The following is a 15,696-nucleotide window of genomic DNA, read 5'->3' as shown; positions in this document are numbered from 1 at the left end:
AGTGAGGGATGAGGAAGAAGAGATGGAGCGGGGAGCGGAGAGAGTGAATGGAGTGTTCAAGACATTTTATAAAAAATTATATGAAGCTCAACCCCCGGATGGGAGGGAGAGAATGATGGGCTTCTTGGATCGGCTGGAATTTCCCAAGGTGGAAGAGCAGGAAAGGGTGGGACTGGGAGCACAGATCGAGGTAGAAGAAGTGGTGAAAGGAATTAGGAGCATGCAGGCGGGAAAGGCCCCGGGACCGGATGGATTCCCAGTCGAATTCTATAGAAAATATGTGGACTTGCTCGCCCCGGTACTGACGAGGACCTTTAATGAGGCAAAGGAAAGGGGACAACTGCCCCCGACTATGTCTGAAGCAACGATATCGCTTCTCTTAAAGAAGGAAAAGGACCCGCTACAATGCGGGTCCTATAGACCTATGTCCCTCCTAAATGTAGATGCCAAGGTCCTGGCCAAGGTAATGGCAATGAGAATAGAGGAATGTGTCCCGGGGGTGGTCCATGAGGACCAAACTGGGTTTGTGAAGGGGAGACAGCTGAACACGAATATACGGAGGTTGTTAGGGGTAATGATGATGGCCCCACCAGAGGGAGAAACGGAGATAGTAGTGGCGATGGATGCCGAGAAAGCATTTGATAGAGTGGAGTGGGATTATTTGTGGGAGGTGTTGAGGAGATTTGGTTTTGGAGAGGGGTATGTTAGATGGGTGCAGCTGTTGTATAGGGCCCCAGTGGCGTGGTCATGAATGGACGGGGATCTGCATATTTTCGGCTCCATACAGGGACAAGGCAGGGATGCCCTCTGTCCCCATTATTGTTTGCACTGGCGATTGAGCCCCTGGCGATAGCGTTGAGGGGTTCCAAGAAGTGGAGGGGAGTACTTAGGGGAGGAGAAGAGCACCGGGTATCTTTGTATGCGGACAATTTGCTACTATACGTGGCGGACCCGGCGGAGGGGATGCCAGAAATAATGCGAATACTTGGGGAGTTTGGGGATTTTTCAGGGTATAAATTGAACATGGGGAAAAGTGAGTTGTTTGTGGTGCATCCAGGGGAGCAGAGTAGAGAAATAGAGGACCTACCGTTGAGGAAGGTAACAAGGGACTTTCGTTACCTGGGGATCCAGATAGCTAAGAATTGGGGCACATTGCATAGGTTAAATTTAACGCGGTTGGTGGAACAGATGGAGGAGGATTTCAAGAGATGGGATATGGTATCCCTGTCAATGGCAGGGAGGGTGCAGGCGGTTAAGATGGTGGTCCTCCCGAGATTCCTCTTTGTGTTTCAGTGCCTCCCGGTGGTGATTACGAAGGCTTTTTTTAAAAGGATTGAAAAGAGCATCATGGGTTTTGTGTGGGCCGGGAAGACCCCGAGAGTGAGGAAGGGATTCTTACAGCGTAGCAGGGATAGGGGGGGGCTGGCACTACCGAGCCTAAGTGAGTATTATTGGGCCGCTAATATTTCAATGGTGAGTAAGTGGATGGGAGAGGAGGAGGGAGCGGCGTGGAAGAGATTAGAGAGGGCGTCCTGTAGGGGGACTAGCCTACAGGCTATGGTGACAGCCCCATTGCCGTTCTCACCGAGGAACTACACCACAAGCCCGGTGGTGGTGGCTACACTGAAGATTTGGGGACAGTGGAGACGGCATAGGGGAAAGACTGGAGCCTTGGGGGGGTCCCCGATAAGAAACAACCATAGGTTTGCCCCGGGGGGAATGGATGGGGGATATGGAATGTGGCAAAGAGCAGGAATAACGCAACTGAAAGATCTGTTTGTGGATGGGAAGTTCGCGGGTCTGGGAGCGCTGACCGAGAAATATGGGTTGCCCCAAGGGAATGCATTCAGGTATATGCAACTGAGGGCTTTTGCGAGGCAACAGGTGAGGGAATTCCCGCAGCTCCCGACACAAGAGGTGCAGGACAGAGTGATCTCAAAGACATGGGTGGGGGATGGTAAGGTGTCAGATATATATAGGGAAATGAGGGACGAAGGGGAGACTATGGTAGATGAACTAAAAGGGAAATGGGAAGAAGAGCTGGGGGAGGAGATCGAGGAGGGGCTGTGGGCAGATGCCCTAAGCAGGGTAAACTCGTCGTCCTCGTGTGCCAGGCTAAGCCTGATTCAGTTTCAGGTATTACACAGGGCACATATGACTGGAGCACGGTTCAGTAAATTTTTTGGGGTGGAGGATAGGTGTGCGAGGTGCTCGAGAAGCCCAGCGAATCATACCCATATGTTTTGGTCATGCCCGGCACTTCAGGGGTTTTGGATGGGGGTGACAAAGGTGCTTTCAAAAGTAGTGGGGGTCCGGGTCGAACCAAGCTGGGGGTTGGCTATATTTGGGGTTGCACAAGAGCCGGGAGTGCAGGAGGCGAGAGAGGCCGATGTTTTGGCCTTTGCGTCCCTAGTAGCCCGGCGCAGGATATTGTTAATGTGGAAAGAAGCCAAGCCCCCGGGGGTGGAGACCTGGATAAATGACATAGCAGGGTTTATAAAGCTAGAGCGGATTAAGTTCGTTCTAAGGGGGTCGGCTCAAGGGTTCACCAGGCGGTGGCAACCGTTCGTCGAATACCTCGCAGAAAGATAGATGGAATGGAAAAAAGAAGGCAGCAGCAGCAGCCCAGGATCGGGGGGGGGGGGGGGGGGGGGGAAACCAGAAGGACTCTCAGGGTTGTTAATATATACTGTATAGTATGTATAGGTCGTTGCTACAGATAATTATATATTGGACTGTTAAATTATATTTTTGGAGAGTGTTACTTGTGACAAGGCAGTTGCCAATTAGGGCTAGTTTTCATTTTTGTTATTTATTATTTATTCATTTTTTGTTTATAAAATAGGTCATTGTTATTTGTGTTGTTATAATATTGTGTAAAGGATGCACAATGTACTGTGTTGGTTGACCAAAAATTTTCAATAAAATATTTAATAAAAAAAAAGATGTTCACTATGTTTGAAAAAGGTTAACGTAAGTTCATAGAATAAACATTGTTTTCCTTTAAAAAATACTTTTCCATTTCTGCTGTACCACACCTGTGGAGTGGGCCGTGTACTCCCCATACCACAATCTATTAAAAGTTGTGGGTCGATTCGACTTCCGGCAGGGTAAGAGAGCGGTCAAGGGAGAAGAGCTCCTGAGGGGGGAACACAGTTGCGTCCCATTCCCCGGCGAATAACTTGTGCCTAAGGGCGCAACCTTGTCCGACAGGGCCCCCCCCCCGCACAGCAAGAGAGTGCGGAAGATGAGGAGCGACCCGGACACCGAAGCAGAGCAAAGTCGGAGACCTGAGCGCTCAGGAGCAGAGCGAGCGACAAGGAGAGAACCCCCCACCCCCCGGGAGAGGTAGAAGAGGCCGCAAGGGACCGGATCGGTAAGCTGTGGCCCGGGGGAGGAAAGGTGTGCGAGAGGAGCCGGGGCCCGAGACGAGGAAGCGGCCGGAGAGAGTAACGCCCACTACCCCCCCCCCCCGGCCCACACAGCAGAACGTGGGCGGCCGATGAGAAGCGGCACAGGAGCGGGGACCAAGCCCCCCCCCCCAACCCCCCCACGCGCAGCAGCAGGGCACGGGCAACACAGGGCAGCGGAACGCGGGGCAGGAGGAGCGGCGGCCCAAGCCAAAGCGGGGACCGAGCCAGCAACGAGGTCCGACCTCCCCCACCCACCACGAGGCAGGCGGCAGAACCAAGGGGGACTCCCAGCCCGACCAGAACACTTTCTCTCTCTCTCTCGTTCCTGGGTGAGTGAGGAGGAGAAAAAGAAAACAAGGGCGAGATTCTCCGACCCTCCGCTGGGTCGGAGAATTGCCGGGGGCTGGCATGAATCCCGCCCCCGCCGGTTGCCGAAGTCTCCGGCACCCGAGATTCGGCGGGGGCGGGAATCGCGCCGCGCCGGTTGGCGGGCCCCCCCCCCCCGCGCGATTCTCCGGCCCGGATGGGCCGAAGTCACGCCGCTAAAATGCCTGTCCCGCCGGCGTAAATTAAACCACCTACCTTACCGGCGGGACAAGGCGGCGCGGGCGTGCTCCGGGGTCCTGGGGGGGGCGCGGGGTGATCTGGCCCCGGGGGGTGCCCCCACCATAGCCTGGCCCGCGATCGGGGCCCACCGATCCGCGGACGGGCCTGTGCCGTGGGGGCACTCTTTGTCTTCCGCCTCCGCCACGGTCTCCACCATGGCGGAGGCAGAAGAGACTTCCTCCACTGCGCATGCGTGGGAAGCTGTCAGCAGCCGCTGACGCTCCCGCGCATGCGCCGCCCGGAGATGCCATTTCCGCGCTAGCTGGCGGGGCACCAAAGGCCTTTTCTGCCAGCTGGCGGGGCGGAAATTCGTCCGGTGCCAACCTAGCCCCTCAAGGTTGGGGCTCGGCCCCCAAAGATGCGGAGCATTCCGCACCTTTGGGGCGGCGCAATGCCCGTCTGATTTGCGCCGTTTTGGGCGCCAGTCGGCGGACATCGCGCCGTTTCCGGAGAACTTCGCCCAAGAACTTCCTCTTTTTGGGGAGGGAAAAAAACTTGGAAACGAAAACTGTTAAAGGGACAGAAAATTCCCTCGCTCTTTCCACGTGTCTCAAAAACTAAACTTAGCTGAAAAGAGTCTTTTTAGAAGGGGGGGGGGGGGGGAAGGAAAAAAAAAAAGAGGGGGGAAAAGAAAAAAAAAAGAGGGGGAGGGGTGAAAAAGAAAAGGGGGGGAAAAAATGCCAGAAGGGAGCCAAAGTAGAGGGAGAAAAGGCACCAAACGCAAACGGGGCAATGCGCGAGCCCACTCAGACAAGCTAATCGGTGCACGAAGCGGCGGAATGGAAGTCTCGCCGCAACAAAAAGAACTGGGCAGACAGGAGCATTTTCCCCCTGGGCCAGAGGGGAACTGGAAGGTAGCCTTTGCCGAGGCGCTGAGGGAACACCAGCAGGAAAGCAAGGCAGGGGCCAAAGCAGACATAGAGGCCGCAGTACAGGCAGCAATGGCCAAAGCACTGGCGGAGGTACAGCTCGCCCTGGGCATGAGCGACCGGTTCACGGCCCTGGAGAAGCAGGTTGCGAGACTGGGCGCAACGCAGGGGAGTCTGAAGGCCAGGGTGGACGACCAGGAAAACCGCTCAAGACGACAAAATGTCAGGATAGTGGGCCTACCAGAGGGGATCGAGGGTAGAAACCCACGGCCTACGTGGCCGAGATGCTGGGCAACTTAGTGGGGAGGGAAACTTTCCCCAACCCACCAGAAATGGGCAGAGCACACCGGTCGCTGCGCCCGAAGCCCAAGGCGGGAGAACACCCGAGGGCAGTTATAGCTAAACTGCACCAGTACCAAGACAGGGAAACAATCCTGCGCTGGGCCAGGCAAAACTGAACTTGCAAATGGGAAGGACACTTCATAGAGTGTACGAGGACATTGGGGCAGACCTATCCAGGAGACGGGCTGAATTCAATAGAGCAAAAGCAGCCCTTCACAAAAACAATGTGCGCTTTGGTATGCTGTATCCAGCGAAACTCTGGGTCACATACCAAGAAAGACAGTATTTCTGTACAGCCCCCGCCAACGCAAACAAGTTCATCGAGGAACACGGGCTGGAAAACCAACAGCAAGGGTAGAAATACGGGCCCCTGGCAAGGGGCAACAACACGCCGACTGGGGGGGGGGGGGGGGGCATTGCCAGGCCCCCCGCCCCCACCCCTACCATGGCGAGCACACCCTGAACAAAAAGCAAACTGCTACCCAAAGAATCGCCACAGGTGGGAGACCAGGCCCCAGCATGAAGGTGCGAGAGTAGCGGAGAAGGGAGAGCAAACGGGGGAAGAGCGCAGGGTAGGACGGGGGAAGAGCGGGCAGGAAAAAGCAGAGGCTGGGCAGGGGAGTAGCAAGACAGTAACTCCCTAGAGGGGGGTCACTGCACCCGAAAGAAAGCTAGCACCGGGGACATGCAGAAAAGCAGGGACGCAGCGCGCCACCAACAGGGGGGACGGCGCCAGGCAGAGGGGGGGGGACCACTCAACAGAGGCGGGAGAGCAAACGGGAATAGGAGCAGGGGAAAGAGGGACAAAGGAGGGATATATGGGAGACGGGGGGGAAAGGGGGAGGAAAGGGAGGGACGGGGGGGGGGCACAGGAAGGGAGGGAACAGGGGGGGCGGAGCACAGGGACGGATGGACAAACAAGGCTAGAAAAGGAACAACAATAGGGCTACAAAGTGCCACAACCAAGGGCTTGGAACAAGGAACCGCTGCAAGCATCCACCCAGTACGGCCTCTGGGCGAAGGGAGACTCCAGAGTGCAGAGGGCTACCCGCGTGGCGGCTGCACAGCGGGCAGCCATGCCAGGGGCCCCCTGACGGAGGGAAACCCCGGAGCACAGGGGCCTGACCGCATGGAGAGAGAGCAGTGACGGAGGCCATCCTGGACGGCCCCCTAACAAGGGGGAACCCCGGAGGGCAGGGGTGCGTCCACCAGGTAAATATGGTTAATCCCACAGGAGCGAGGGGACAGACGCTCCACACCAAAGTAGTCACCTGGAACGTAAGGGGATTCAATGGCCCAGTGAAAAGATCCAGAGTCCTCAACCACCTAAGAAACATGAAGGCAGACATAATCTTCCTTCAAGAGACGCACCTGAGAGAGCAGGACTAACTGCGGGTAAGAAAGGACTGGGTGGGACAGACCTACCATTCCTGTTGCGGGACGAGGGCTAGGGGGTGGCAATACTGATCAGCAAATGGGCGATGTTTAGGGCGACAAAGACGGTTACGGACCCAGGGGGACGGTACGTCATGGTTAGCAGGACCCTGGATGGGGCACCGGTAGTACTAGTTAACGTGTACGCTGTTATGGGTCCGGGTTTACAGAACCCCAAAGCGTTTCATGGAGTTCAACCGACCCACAACTTTTAATAGATTGTGGTGTGGGAAGCACACGGCGTACTCTCCATGTGTGATACAGCAATTATGGACAAATAGTTTTTAAAACAAAACAATGTTTATTCTATGAACTCAATTTAGCCTTTAAAAAACAAACATTGAATATCTTAACACCCATTACTTTAAAGATAGCCCCAAAAGACTACAACACTAAATAATCCTTCAAACTGTTCCTTTAAACATCCAAAAGACTCCAAAACCTTCAAAAACAGACATGAGGTTACATTCAATATATTTATAGTCTTTGGATTTGCAGACATCAACAGACCAGCTATGTGTTTTCTTCCTGCAGCTCTCAGCAAAACATACAGACACTCCCAGATTTCTCCTCAAACTGAAACCAAAAGCAGAAGTGAGCTCAGCTCCCCCACCCTCTGACATCACTTCAGTAATATGATCAGCTCTATTTCTTAAAGGTACATTGCTTAAACATCCATTTCTTAAAGGTACTCTCACATGACAACGCGCCCAACTGGGATGACACAAGCTTCATCAAGAAGACCATGGTAGAAATCCCTGACATAGCGACGCACCGGCTCATCATGGGGGAGGGGACTTCAACTGTGTACAGGACCCAACGACTGACAGATCAAACACCACGACGGGGAAAACCTCAAACATGGCAAGGGAACCCGGTCACTTTATGGAACAGATGGGAGTGGTGGACCCCTGGAGGTTCACCCACCCAGGGGAGAAGGAGTTTTCCTTCTTCTCCCCAGTACACAACGCATACACCAGAATTGACTTCTTTGTGGTGGGGAAAATGGTGCTTCCGGGGATAGGCAAAGTGGAATACTCCGCAATTGTGATATCCGACCACGCTCCACACTACATGGACGTGAGGCTGGAGACGGGCAGGGTCCAATGCCCCACATGGAGGTTGGACGTTGCCCTACTAGCTGACAAGGCCTTCAATGAAAAGATATCGCGGGCCATAGCAGAGTACACGGAGAACAATTCAGAACGGGGAGGTCTCACCCTCCACGTTCTGGGAAGCGCTAAAGGCCATACTAAGAGGGGAAATCATCGCTTTCAAAGCGCAAAGAGATAGGGAGAAAAGGGTGGCGAGGCAGCAGCTGCTCGACTCCATACTGGAGGTAGACCGAAAATTCTCCGAGGCCCCGACCGTAGAGCTCCTGGCGGAGAGGAAAGAGTTACAAAGGAACTTTGATCTGTTCTCCACCAGGAAAGCAGTGCTTCAACTCCGCCAAGCACATGGGACCCTATACGAACACGGAGTCAAAGCCAGCCGCCTGCTGGCACACCAGCTGAGAAAGCAGGCAGCCACCAGAGAAATTGCACAAATCAGGGATACTAGAGGCACATTAGAAACAGAGCAAGAAAAGATCAACAAAGCCTTCAGGGCCTTCTACCAAGGGCCGTACACCTCAGAGCCCCCAATGGGGGAGTCCGGGATGAAACGGTTCCTTGATGGACTGGACATACCAGTCGTGGGGGAGGGCACAAAACGGGGCCTGGAAGCACCACTAGCACTGGGAAAGATCATGGACAGCATTAGCTCCATGCAGGCGGTTAAGGTGCCGGGACCAGACGGGTTCCCGATGGACTTCTACAAAAGATTTGCGACAGCACTGGCCCCGCGCCTGTGGGAGATGTTCACAGATTCGCTGGCTAGGGGCACACTGCCACCCACACCAGCACAGGCCTCAATCTCGCTGATATCTAAGAAAGACAAAGACCCAACAGAATGTGGGTCATACAGACCCATGTCACTGCTGAACGCAGATGCCAAAATACTGGCCAAGATTCTAGCTAAAAGGCTAGAAGACTGCGTGCCAGAGGTGGTCGCAGAGGACCAGACTGGCTTTGTCAAAGGTAGACAGCTTACCTCGAACATCAGGCACCTGCTGAACGTGATAATGACCCCATCCGGGGAGAGAACACCAGAAGTGATCGTCTCCCTGGATGCAGAAAAGGCCTTCGACAGAGTCGAATGGAAATACCTCATAGAGGTACTGGAGCGGTTCAGGCTTGGAACAGGGTTCACCTCCTGGGTAAAACTCCTATACAACGCTCCCATGGCGAGCGTACAGATAAACAACACCAATTCCCGATACTTCCAGCTGCACAGGGGCACCAGACAAGGATGCCCACTGGCCCCACTGCTGTTCGCCCTAGCGGTCGAGCCACTAGCAAAAAGCTGGAGGGAGATCCGAAGGAGAGGGAGAGAGCACAGAGTCTCACTCTATGCAGATGACCTGCTCCGCTACATTTCGGACCCACAAAGCAGCATGGACGGAATCATCGCGCTCCTGAAAGAGTTTGGCGCCTTCTCGGGCTACAAAATCAACATGAGCAAAAGCGAGATCTGCCCGGTACACCCACAAGTAGGTGGGGCAGCACTAACGGGGCTGCCGTTTAAACAAGCCCGACACAAATTCCGCTACCTGGGGATCCAGATAGTCCATGACTGGAAAGGGATCCACAAATGGAACCTCACCAGTCAGACAGAGGAAGTAAAAAAGGACCTGCAAAGATGGAACACACTCCCACTCTCCCTCGCAGGGAGAGTCCAGACTATCAAAATGAACGTGCTGATCAGGTACCTCTTCCAATTCAGATCCATCCCGATCTACATCCCCAAGGCCTTTTTCAAAGCATTCGACAAACTAATCATGGTGTTCGTAAGGGGGGGTGGGGGGGAGAAGAAGAATGCTAGGATCCCAAAGAAGGTCTCCAAAAAACAAAATCAAGGGGGGGCTAGCCCTCCCAAACCTAAAACACAACGGCCAAGCGAATAATGGGATGGATCAAGGAGCCAGACGCCGAGTGGGTGCGCGCGGAAGAGGCCTCCTGTAAGGGGACCTCCCTCTGGGCCCTCGCCCACGGCGGCACTCCCATCCCCACCCAAAAAACACTCCAGCAGCCCGGTGGTGATAGCCACCCTCCAGTCCTGGAACCAACTACGGCAGCAATTTGGCCTGACCAAAATGACGGACAAAGCTCCCATCTGCAACAACCATAGGTTCACACCAGCACTGACTGACACCACCTTCGAAAGGTGGGGGCAGGACGGAGGGACACTGACAGTCAGGGACCTATACACCGACGGCAGGGTCGCAACACTGGACGAACTGACAGAGAAATTCTAGCTAGCCAGGAGGAACGAGCAAAGGTACCTGCATCTCAAGAACTTCCTACGAAAGGAGACAAGGACTTACCCACAACCGCCACCACAGACATCACTGGAAGAGTTACTGGACGCAAGCATATTAGAGAAAGGAAACTGTAGCGACATGTATGACCGACTGGTAGAAGGGGCCGACACCGTACTGGACGCAACAAGAATGAAATGGGAGGAAGACCTGGGGATCGAAATAGGGTGGGGACTCTGGAGCGATGCACTGCATAGGGTCAACTCCACCTCCACGCGCGCAAGGCTCAGCCTGACGCAACTAAAAGTGGTACATAGAGCCCACTTAACAAGAACCCGTATGAGTAGGTTCTTCCCGGAGATGGAGGATAGATGTGAGCGGTGCCAAGGAGGCCCGGCCAACCACGCCCACATGTTCTGGTCTTGCCCCAGACTTGTGGAGTACTGGACTGCCTTCTTCGAGGCAATGTCCAAAGTGGTGGGGGTGAGGTGGAGCCATGTCCCAAAATGGCGGTCTTTGGGGTTTCAGACCAGCCAGATCTATTCCTGGGGAGGAGGGCAGACACCCTTGTCTTTGCCTCCCTGATCGCCCGCCGTAGAATCCTGTTCAGCTGGCGGTCAGCAGCACCACCCAAAGCTGCAGACTGGCTGTCCGACCTCTCGGAATCTCTCCAAATGGAGAAAATCAAATTCGCCATCCGAGGGTCAGAAGACGGCTTCCACAGAACGTGGGAGCCATTCACCCAATTGTTCCAGGATTTGTTTGTGGCCAACGAACAAGCAGAAGAATAGCCAGATAGCCAAGAACCAGGGGAAAGCAGCCAAAGCATGAGAGGGAGAGATAGACCGGGAGAGGGGGGGACGGCTCAATCGAAGAGGAAGGAAAGGCGAACCACAGGGGGGGGGGGGGGGGGGGGGGGAAGAGACAAGGAACAATAGAGGCGAGCCAGGGAGGTACGTGGGGGGCGGGTGGCGGGGCAGGGAAACGTTAAATGACTTGACATCCACAGGAACAGAGAAAAAGGAGAATACAGGCGGAAGACGGGAGGGCCGGCGGAAGCGGTAGAGTGCACGAGAAGACAACGGCGGAAAAATCCGTCCAGGAGAAGCAAGGGGCAACACCGGCACCAGACCCATTCGAGGATTGCCCTCCGGTAGTGTCTCGCCGGCACAAACAGATGCCTACTTATATATATATATATATATATATATATATATATATATATATATATATATATATATATATATATCATATCCTGTGTACATAACGGCAAATATATTTTGTTCAAAAATCCAATAAAAAACATTTATTTTTAAAAAAAGTTGTGGGTCAGGTGAACTCCATGATACATTTTGGGGTTCTCTAAACCCTGGCTCAGACTGCCACTTTGGTGTGGGAGAGGGGAGGGGATCAAAATAGAGGGCAGAGCTCATGGTCTGAAGCTACTGAATGCAATGTTGAGTCCAGAAGGCCTAATTGGAAGATGAGATGCTATTCTTCCAGCTTACACTGGACTTCACTGAAACACTGCAGCAAGCTATGGACAGAATGAGAGCAAGATGCCGACTGAGCAAAGGTGTTCCACAAAGTGGTCACCCAGTCTACGTTTCGTCTCCCCAGTGTAGAGGAGAACGCATTGGGAACAGCAAAAACAGTGAAACAAAATGAAAGTACAGGAAAATTGTTGCTTCTCCTTGGATTGCGAGGAGGGAGGAGGTAAAGGGGCAGGTGATTGCAAGGGTAGGTGCTGTGGAAAGGGTGAGAGCTGTTGGGATGACAGAGGAGAAGACCATGGTACTGCGGAGGGAGGGGAAGATGTGTTGGGTGTTGGCATCATGCTGGAGTTGGTGGAAATGGGGGAGGATAATCCTTCGAATATGGTGAGGTGGAAAGTGAGGGTAAGGGATACCCCTATTGTGGTTCTGGAAAGGAGGGAGGGATTATTCACCACTTGCTTATTCTGAAGTTATAACATTTTTTAAAAATTCATCAAGATAATGGTGATTCCAACACAGATGGCTATTTGACTCTGCTATGCCTCGATCCACGACAAACACAGAAATCATATTAAGGTAGGACAACTATATGACTGTAAATAGAGACAGAAAATGCTGAAGGATCTCGGCAGGTCTGATAGCATCTGTGTATTTGTTTCAGATTCCAACATCCGCAATAACTTGCTTTTATCTTTATGCTTGGAAAGCAAGATGTCATATTCAAGGAATCAAAACTCTGGAGGATGCATTGATATACATTTTAGCTCTAATATATACGGCGAGTCCAAATGCTCACTTACCCACATACATCAGGTAATCATAAATGCCATCTAATGTCATCATTTCCATGAAGTAGTTCTGGTTGTACTTCTTCTCTGTACTTTCGGAGCGATTGGCATTATTTTTGTACAAGTCATTAAAGAGCTGAAAGAAAGGAGGCATTAACTAATAACGAACTGCCTTTCTGTCAACAGCATTTAAATATGGTGCTTCACATTTACATATGCTACCATTCCCATTAATGATTAATACCAGGGTTTTAAATGGAATAAATATATAACTGATAGACTTATGTTGTCACTCTCAGTGAGCCAGAGGACCAGTATGAAGTGCAACATAATAAGTGCTGGTTGGAATGCTAATAGGAAGTGTGTACTGTACTCAAGGCTCCTTTCATGCTGTAAACCTCTGACTCTATGACTCAAATTATTAGTCAATCTCCCCTCATTGTTGTGAACAACATGTTGGAGGAAAATGGTGAGTCTTTTAGCCGTCTCTGCTGGGTAGACATTGCCACCTGCGATGGGAGGACTGAATAGTAGATAGAAGTTGCGCCTGTTAAATGTAACAATATAAAAACTCTTGAGCATGAGTTGGCTATCTGGTCCTTCAAGACTGCCCTGCCATTCAATGATGATTATGGATGATCTAATTCAACTCAACCTTCCTGTATTACCCTCATATCTCTCAAATGCAATCATATACATTCAAAAACCTATAATAAATCTACAAAATAGCAGAGACAGGTCGTACTGCTACGCCTGAAATGTGACCTCTGGACATCAATGTCACAAAAATACTAAATCTTGACACCTGAAAATAGGTGTAACAAATGGGAGGAGCTGTTGTATGTAAATTTTACCCTTTGTTACCAATATTGTGTAAATTCTGAAAATGACTGGACTTGTAAAAAGTTCATGATGGCCATATTGTAAGCAGACAACCTAAAAGCGTTTACTACAGTTTTTATATTTCACAAAATTCATTTATTTTCTTAAAATTTGCAACTACTTAAACAATTTTAATGTGCATTTAAACAGCCATTGTACTATGGACACCATGTTTTAATATATGAGCAGAGATCAATGGACTAATATCACCACCTGCAGAAGCCTAACAAGAGTGAAATCTCAGGGAAATAATGCAAGTTCAAAACTATTAAATTCGGTATTCTACTTCTTCCAACCAAATTTATGTACACACACAAACTGATCACAAGATAAAAGCCAACTGTAGCCTCATTTGATGAATAATTTACTTGTGAATAAAAATTGTGCTACAATTTCAAATCACACTTAGCCCAACATGTTTATGACGGAGAAAAAATAAGAGTCATAATTGATTGGCCTCCCACACAATTCTCCTGCCAAATACACTCTCTCAAACTTACCTTTTTATTGTTTTCTGAAGTAGGACTGAGAATGGTGAGCTCCGGTCTGCTTGGTTTAGGTTTGGGAGCCTCACAAGAATTGATGAATGCTGCGAGGAATGACTCCAAATGTTGGCCTTTCTATACACAAGCACAACAATGGTTGCATACATTATACAGCAAGTGCGAAATGTAGAAAATAAGAGAAAGGTACAGGCAAAAAATTAGGACAATGCAGTAGAACAGCTAAATGAAATTTAATGCAGTGGATGTTTTATATCCTGTCACTTGTCGTTAAAACACTTTTAAAAAAACACACCGATGCGGAACTGATGCCCCTCAAAAGTCACAGGTTCACTGAACAGTCTTCAGGGAAAGTCACTTGGAGTTACAGGATCTCTGTTGGTATGGCAGCAACTTGGCCTTCATTCTCTTGGGAGCAGTGGGGGGGAAATAATGCCTGTGCCTGCTCCTGATAACTATCCCGTGTCTCCTTCTTTGCAGACTGTGGGTTATACCCCACCACCACAGTTAACCTGTCTGCCCAAGTGCACTAATAAACATCAAGGATGGTCAAGCATATATGACAGAAGGAATCCAGCACCTTTGGAACCGCACCTCATGCTTCCAGGAGAAGAGAAAATAACTTGTAGTTCACCTACCCAAATGCTTGTGAAAATACTGCCCAGTAATTTATCACTGTCCCAGGTTGGGACAAAATAAAACGATTAATGTAATCCACAATTCTTTATACCTAAATTTATTTCTACGTTTATTATTTTTTGATCACTGAGATTTGATCAATTGAATGAATTTGTTTACGAAGGGTAGCAAGGGTAATCCAGGGAACTACAGGCCTTACGTCAGTGGTAGGGAAATTACTGGAGAGAATTATTCGAGACAGGATCTACTTCCATTTGGAAGCCAATGGACGTATTAGCGAGAGGCAGCACAGTTTTGTGAAGGGGAGGTCGTGTCTCACTAACTTGATAGAGTTTTTCGAAGAGGTCATAAAGATGATTGATGCAGGTAGGGCAGTGGATGTTATCGATATGGACTTCAGTAAGGCCTTTGACAAGGTCCCTCATGGCAGACTGGTACAAAAGGTGAAGTCACACAGGATCAGGGGTGAGCTGGCAAGATGGATACAGAACTGGTTAGGTCATAGAAGGCAGAGAGTAGCAATGGAAGGGTGCTTTTCTGATTGGAGGGCTGTGGCTAGTGGTGTTCCGCAGGGATCAGTGCTGGGACCTTTGCTGTTCGTAATATATATATATATATATATATATATAAATGATTTGGAGGAAAATGTAACTGGTCTGATTAGTAAGTTTGCAGACGACACAAAGGTTGGTGGAATTGCGGATAGCAATGAAGGCTGTCAGAGGATACAGTAGGATTTAGATCATTTGGAAACTTGGGCGGAGAGATGGCAGATGGAGTTTAATCCGGACAAATGTGAGGTAATGCATTTTGGAAGGTCTAATGCAGGTAGGGAATATACAGTGAATGGTAGAACCCTCAAGAGTATTGAAAGTCAGAGAGATCTAGGTGTACAGGTCCACAGGTCATTGAAAGGGGCAACACAGGTGGAGAAGGTAGTCAAGAAGGCATACGGCATGTTTGCCTTCTTTGGCTGGGGCATTGAGTATAAGAATTGGCAAGTCATGTTGCAGCTGTATAGAACCTTAGTTAGGCCACACTAGGAGTATAGTGTTCAATTCTGGTCGCAACACTACCAGAAGGATGTGGAGGCTTTAGAGAGGGTGCAGAAGAGATTTACCAGGATGTTGCCTGGTATGGAGGGCATTAGCTATGAGGAGCGGTTGAATAAACTCGGTTTGTTCTCTCTGGAACGACAGAGGTTGAGGGGCGACCTGATAGAGGTCTACAAAATTATGAAGGGTATAGACAGAGTGGATAGTCAGAGGCTTTTTCCCAGGGTAGAGGGGTCAATTACTAGGGGGCATAGGTTTAAGGTGCGAGGGGCAAGGTTTAGAGGAGATGTACGAGGCAGGTTTTTTTTTTT

The 15,696-nt window shown here is 50.6% G+C and overlaps 1 protein-coding gene across 7 annotated transcripts in view; it reads right to left on the bottom strand.

The window, feature by feature from the left end:
• snx14 (sorting nexin 14) overlaps positions 1 to 15,696 on the bottom strand; it is a 259,496-nt gene that overhangs the window by 70,009 nt on the left and 173,791 nt on the right. For all 7 annotated transcript variants that reach the window (XM_072503178.1, XM_072503170.1, XM_072503160.1 and 4 more), the window contains 2 exons: positions 13,689 to 13,808; positions 12,319 to 12,442 (listed from right to left, as the gene is read on the bottom strand). In XM_072503178.1, coding sequence (XP_072359279.1) covers positions 12,319 to 12,442; positions 13,689 to 13,808 — 244 coding nt within the window. The remainder of the gene's footprint in view (positions 1 to 12,318; positions 12,443 to 13,688; positions 13,809 to 15,696) is intronic.

The sequence above is a fragment of the Scyliorhinus torazame genome, chromosome 1 (assembly GCF_047496885.1).
Source record: "Scyliorhinus torazame isolate Kashiwa2021f chromosome 1, sScyTor2.1, whole genome shotgun sequence".
Classification (NCBI taxonomy): Eukaryota; Metazoa; Chordata; class Chondrichthyes; order Carcharhiniformes; family Scyliorhinidae; genus Scyliorhinus; species Scyliorhinus torazame.
This window is presented reverse-complemented; position numbering and strand designations above follow the sequence as displayed.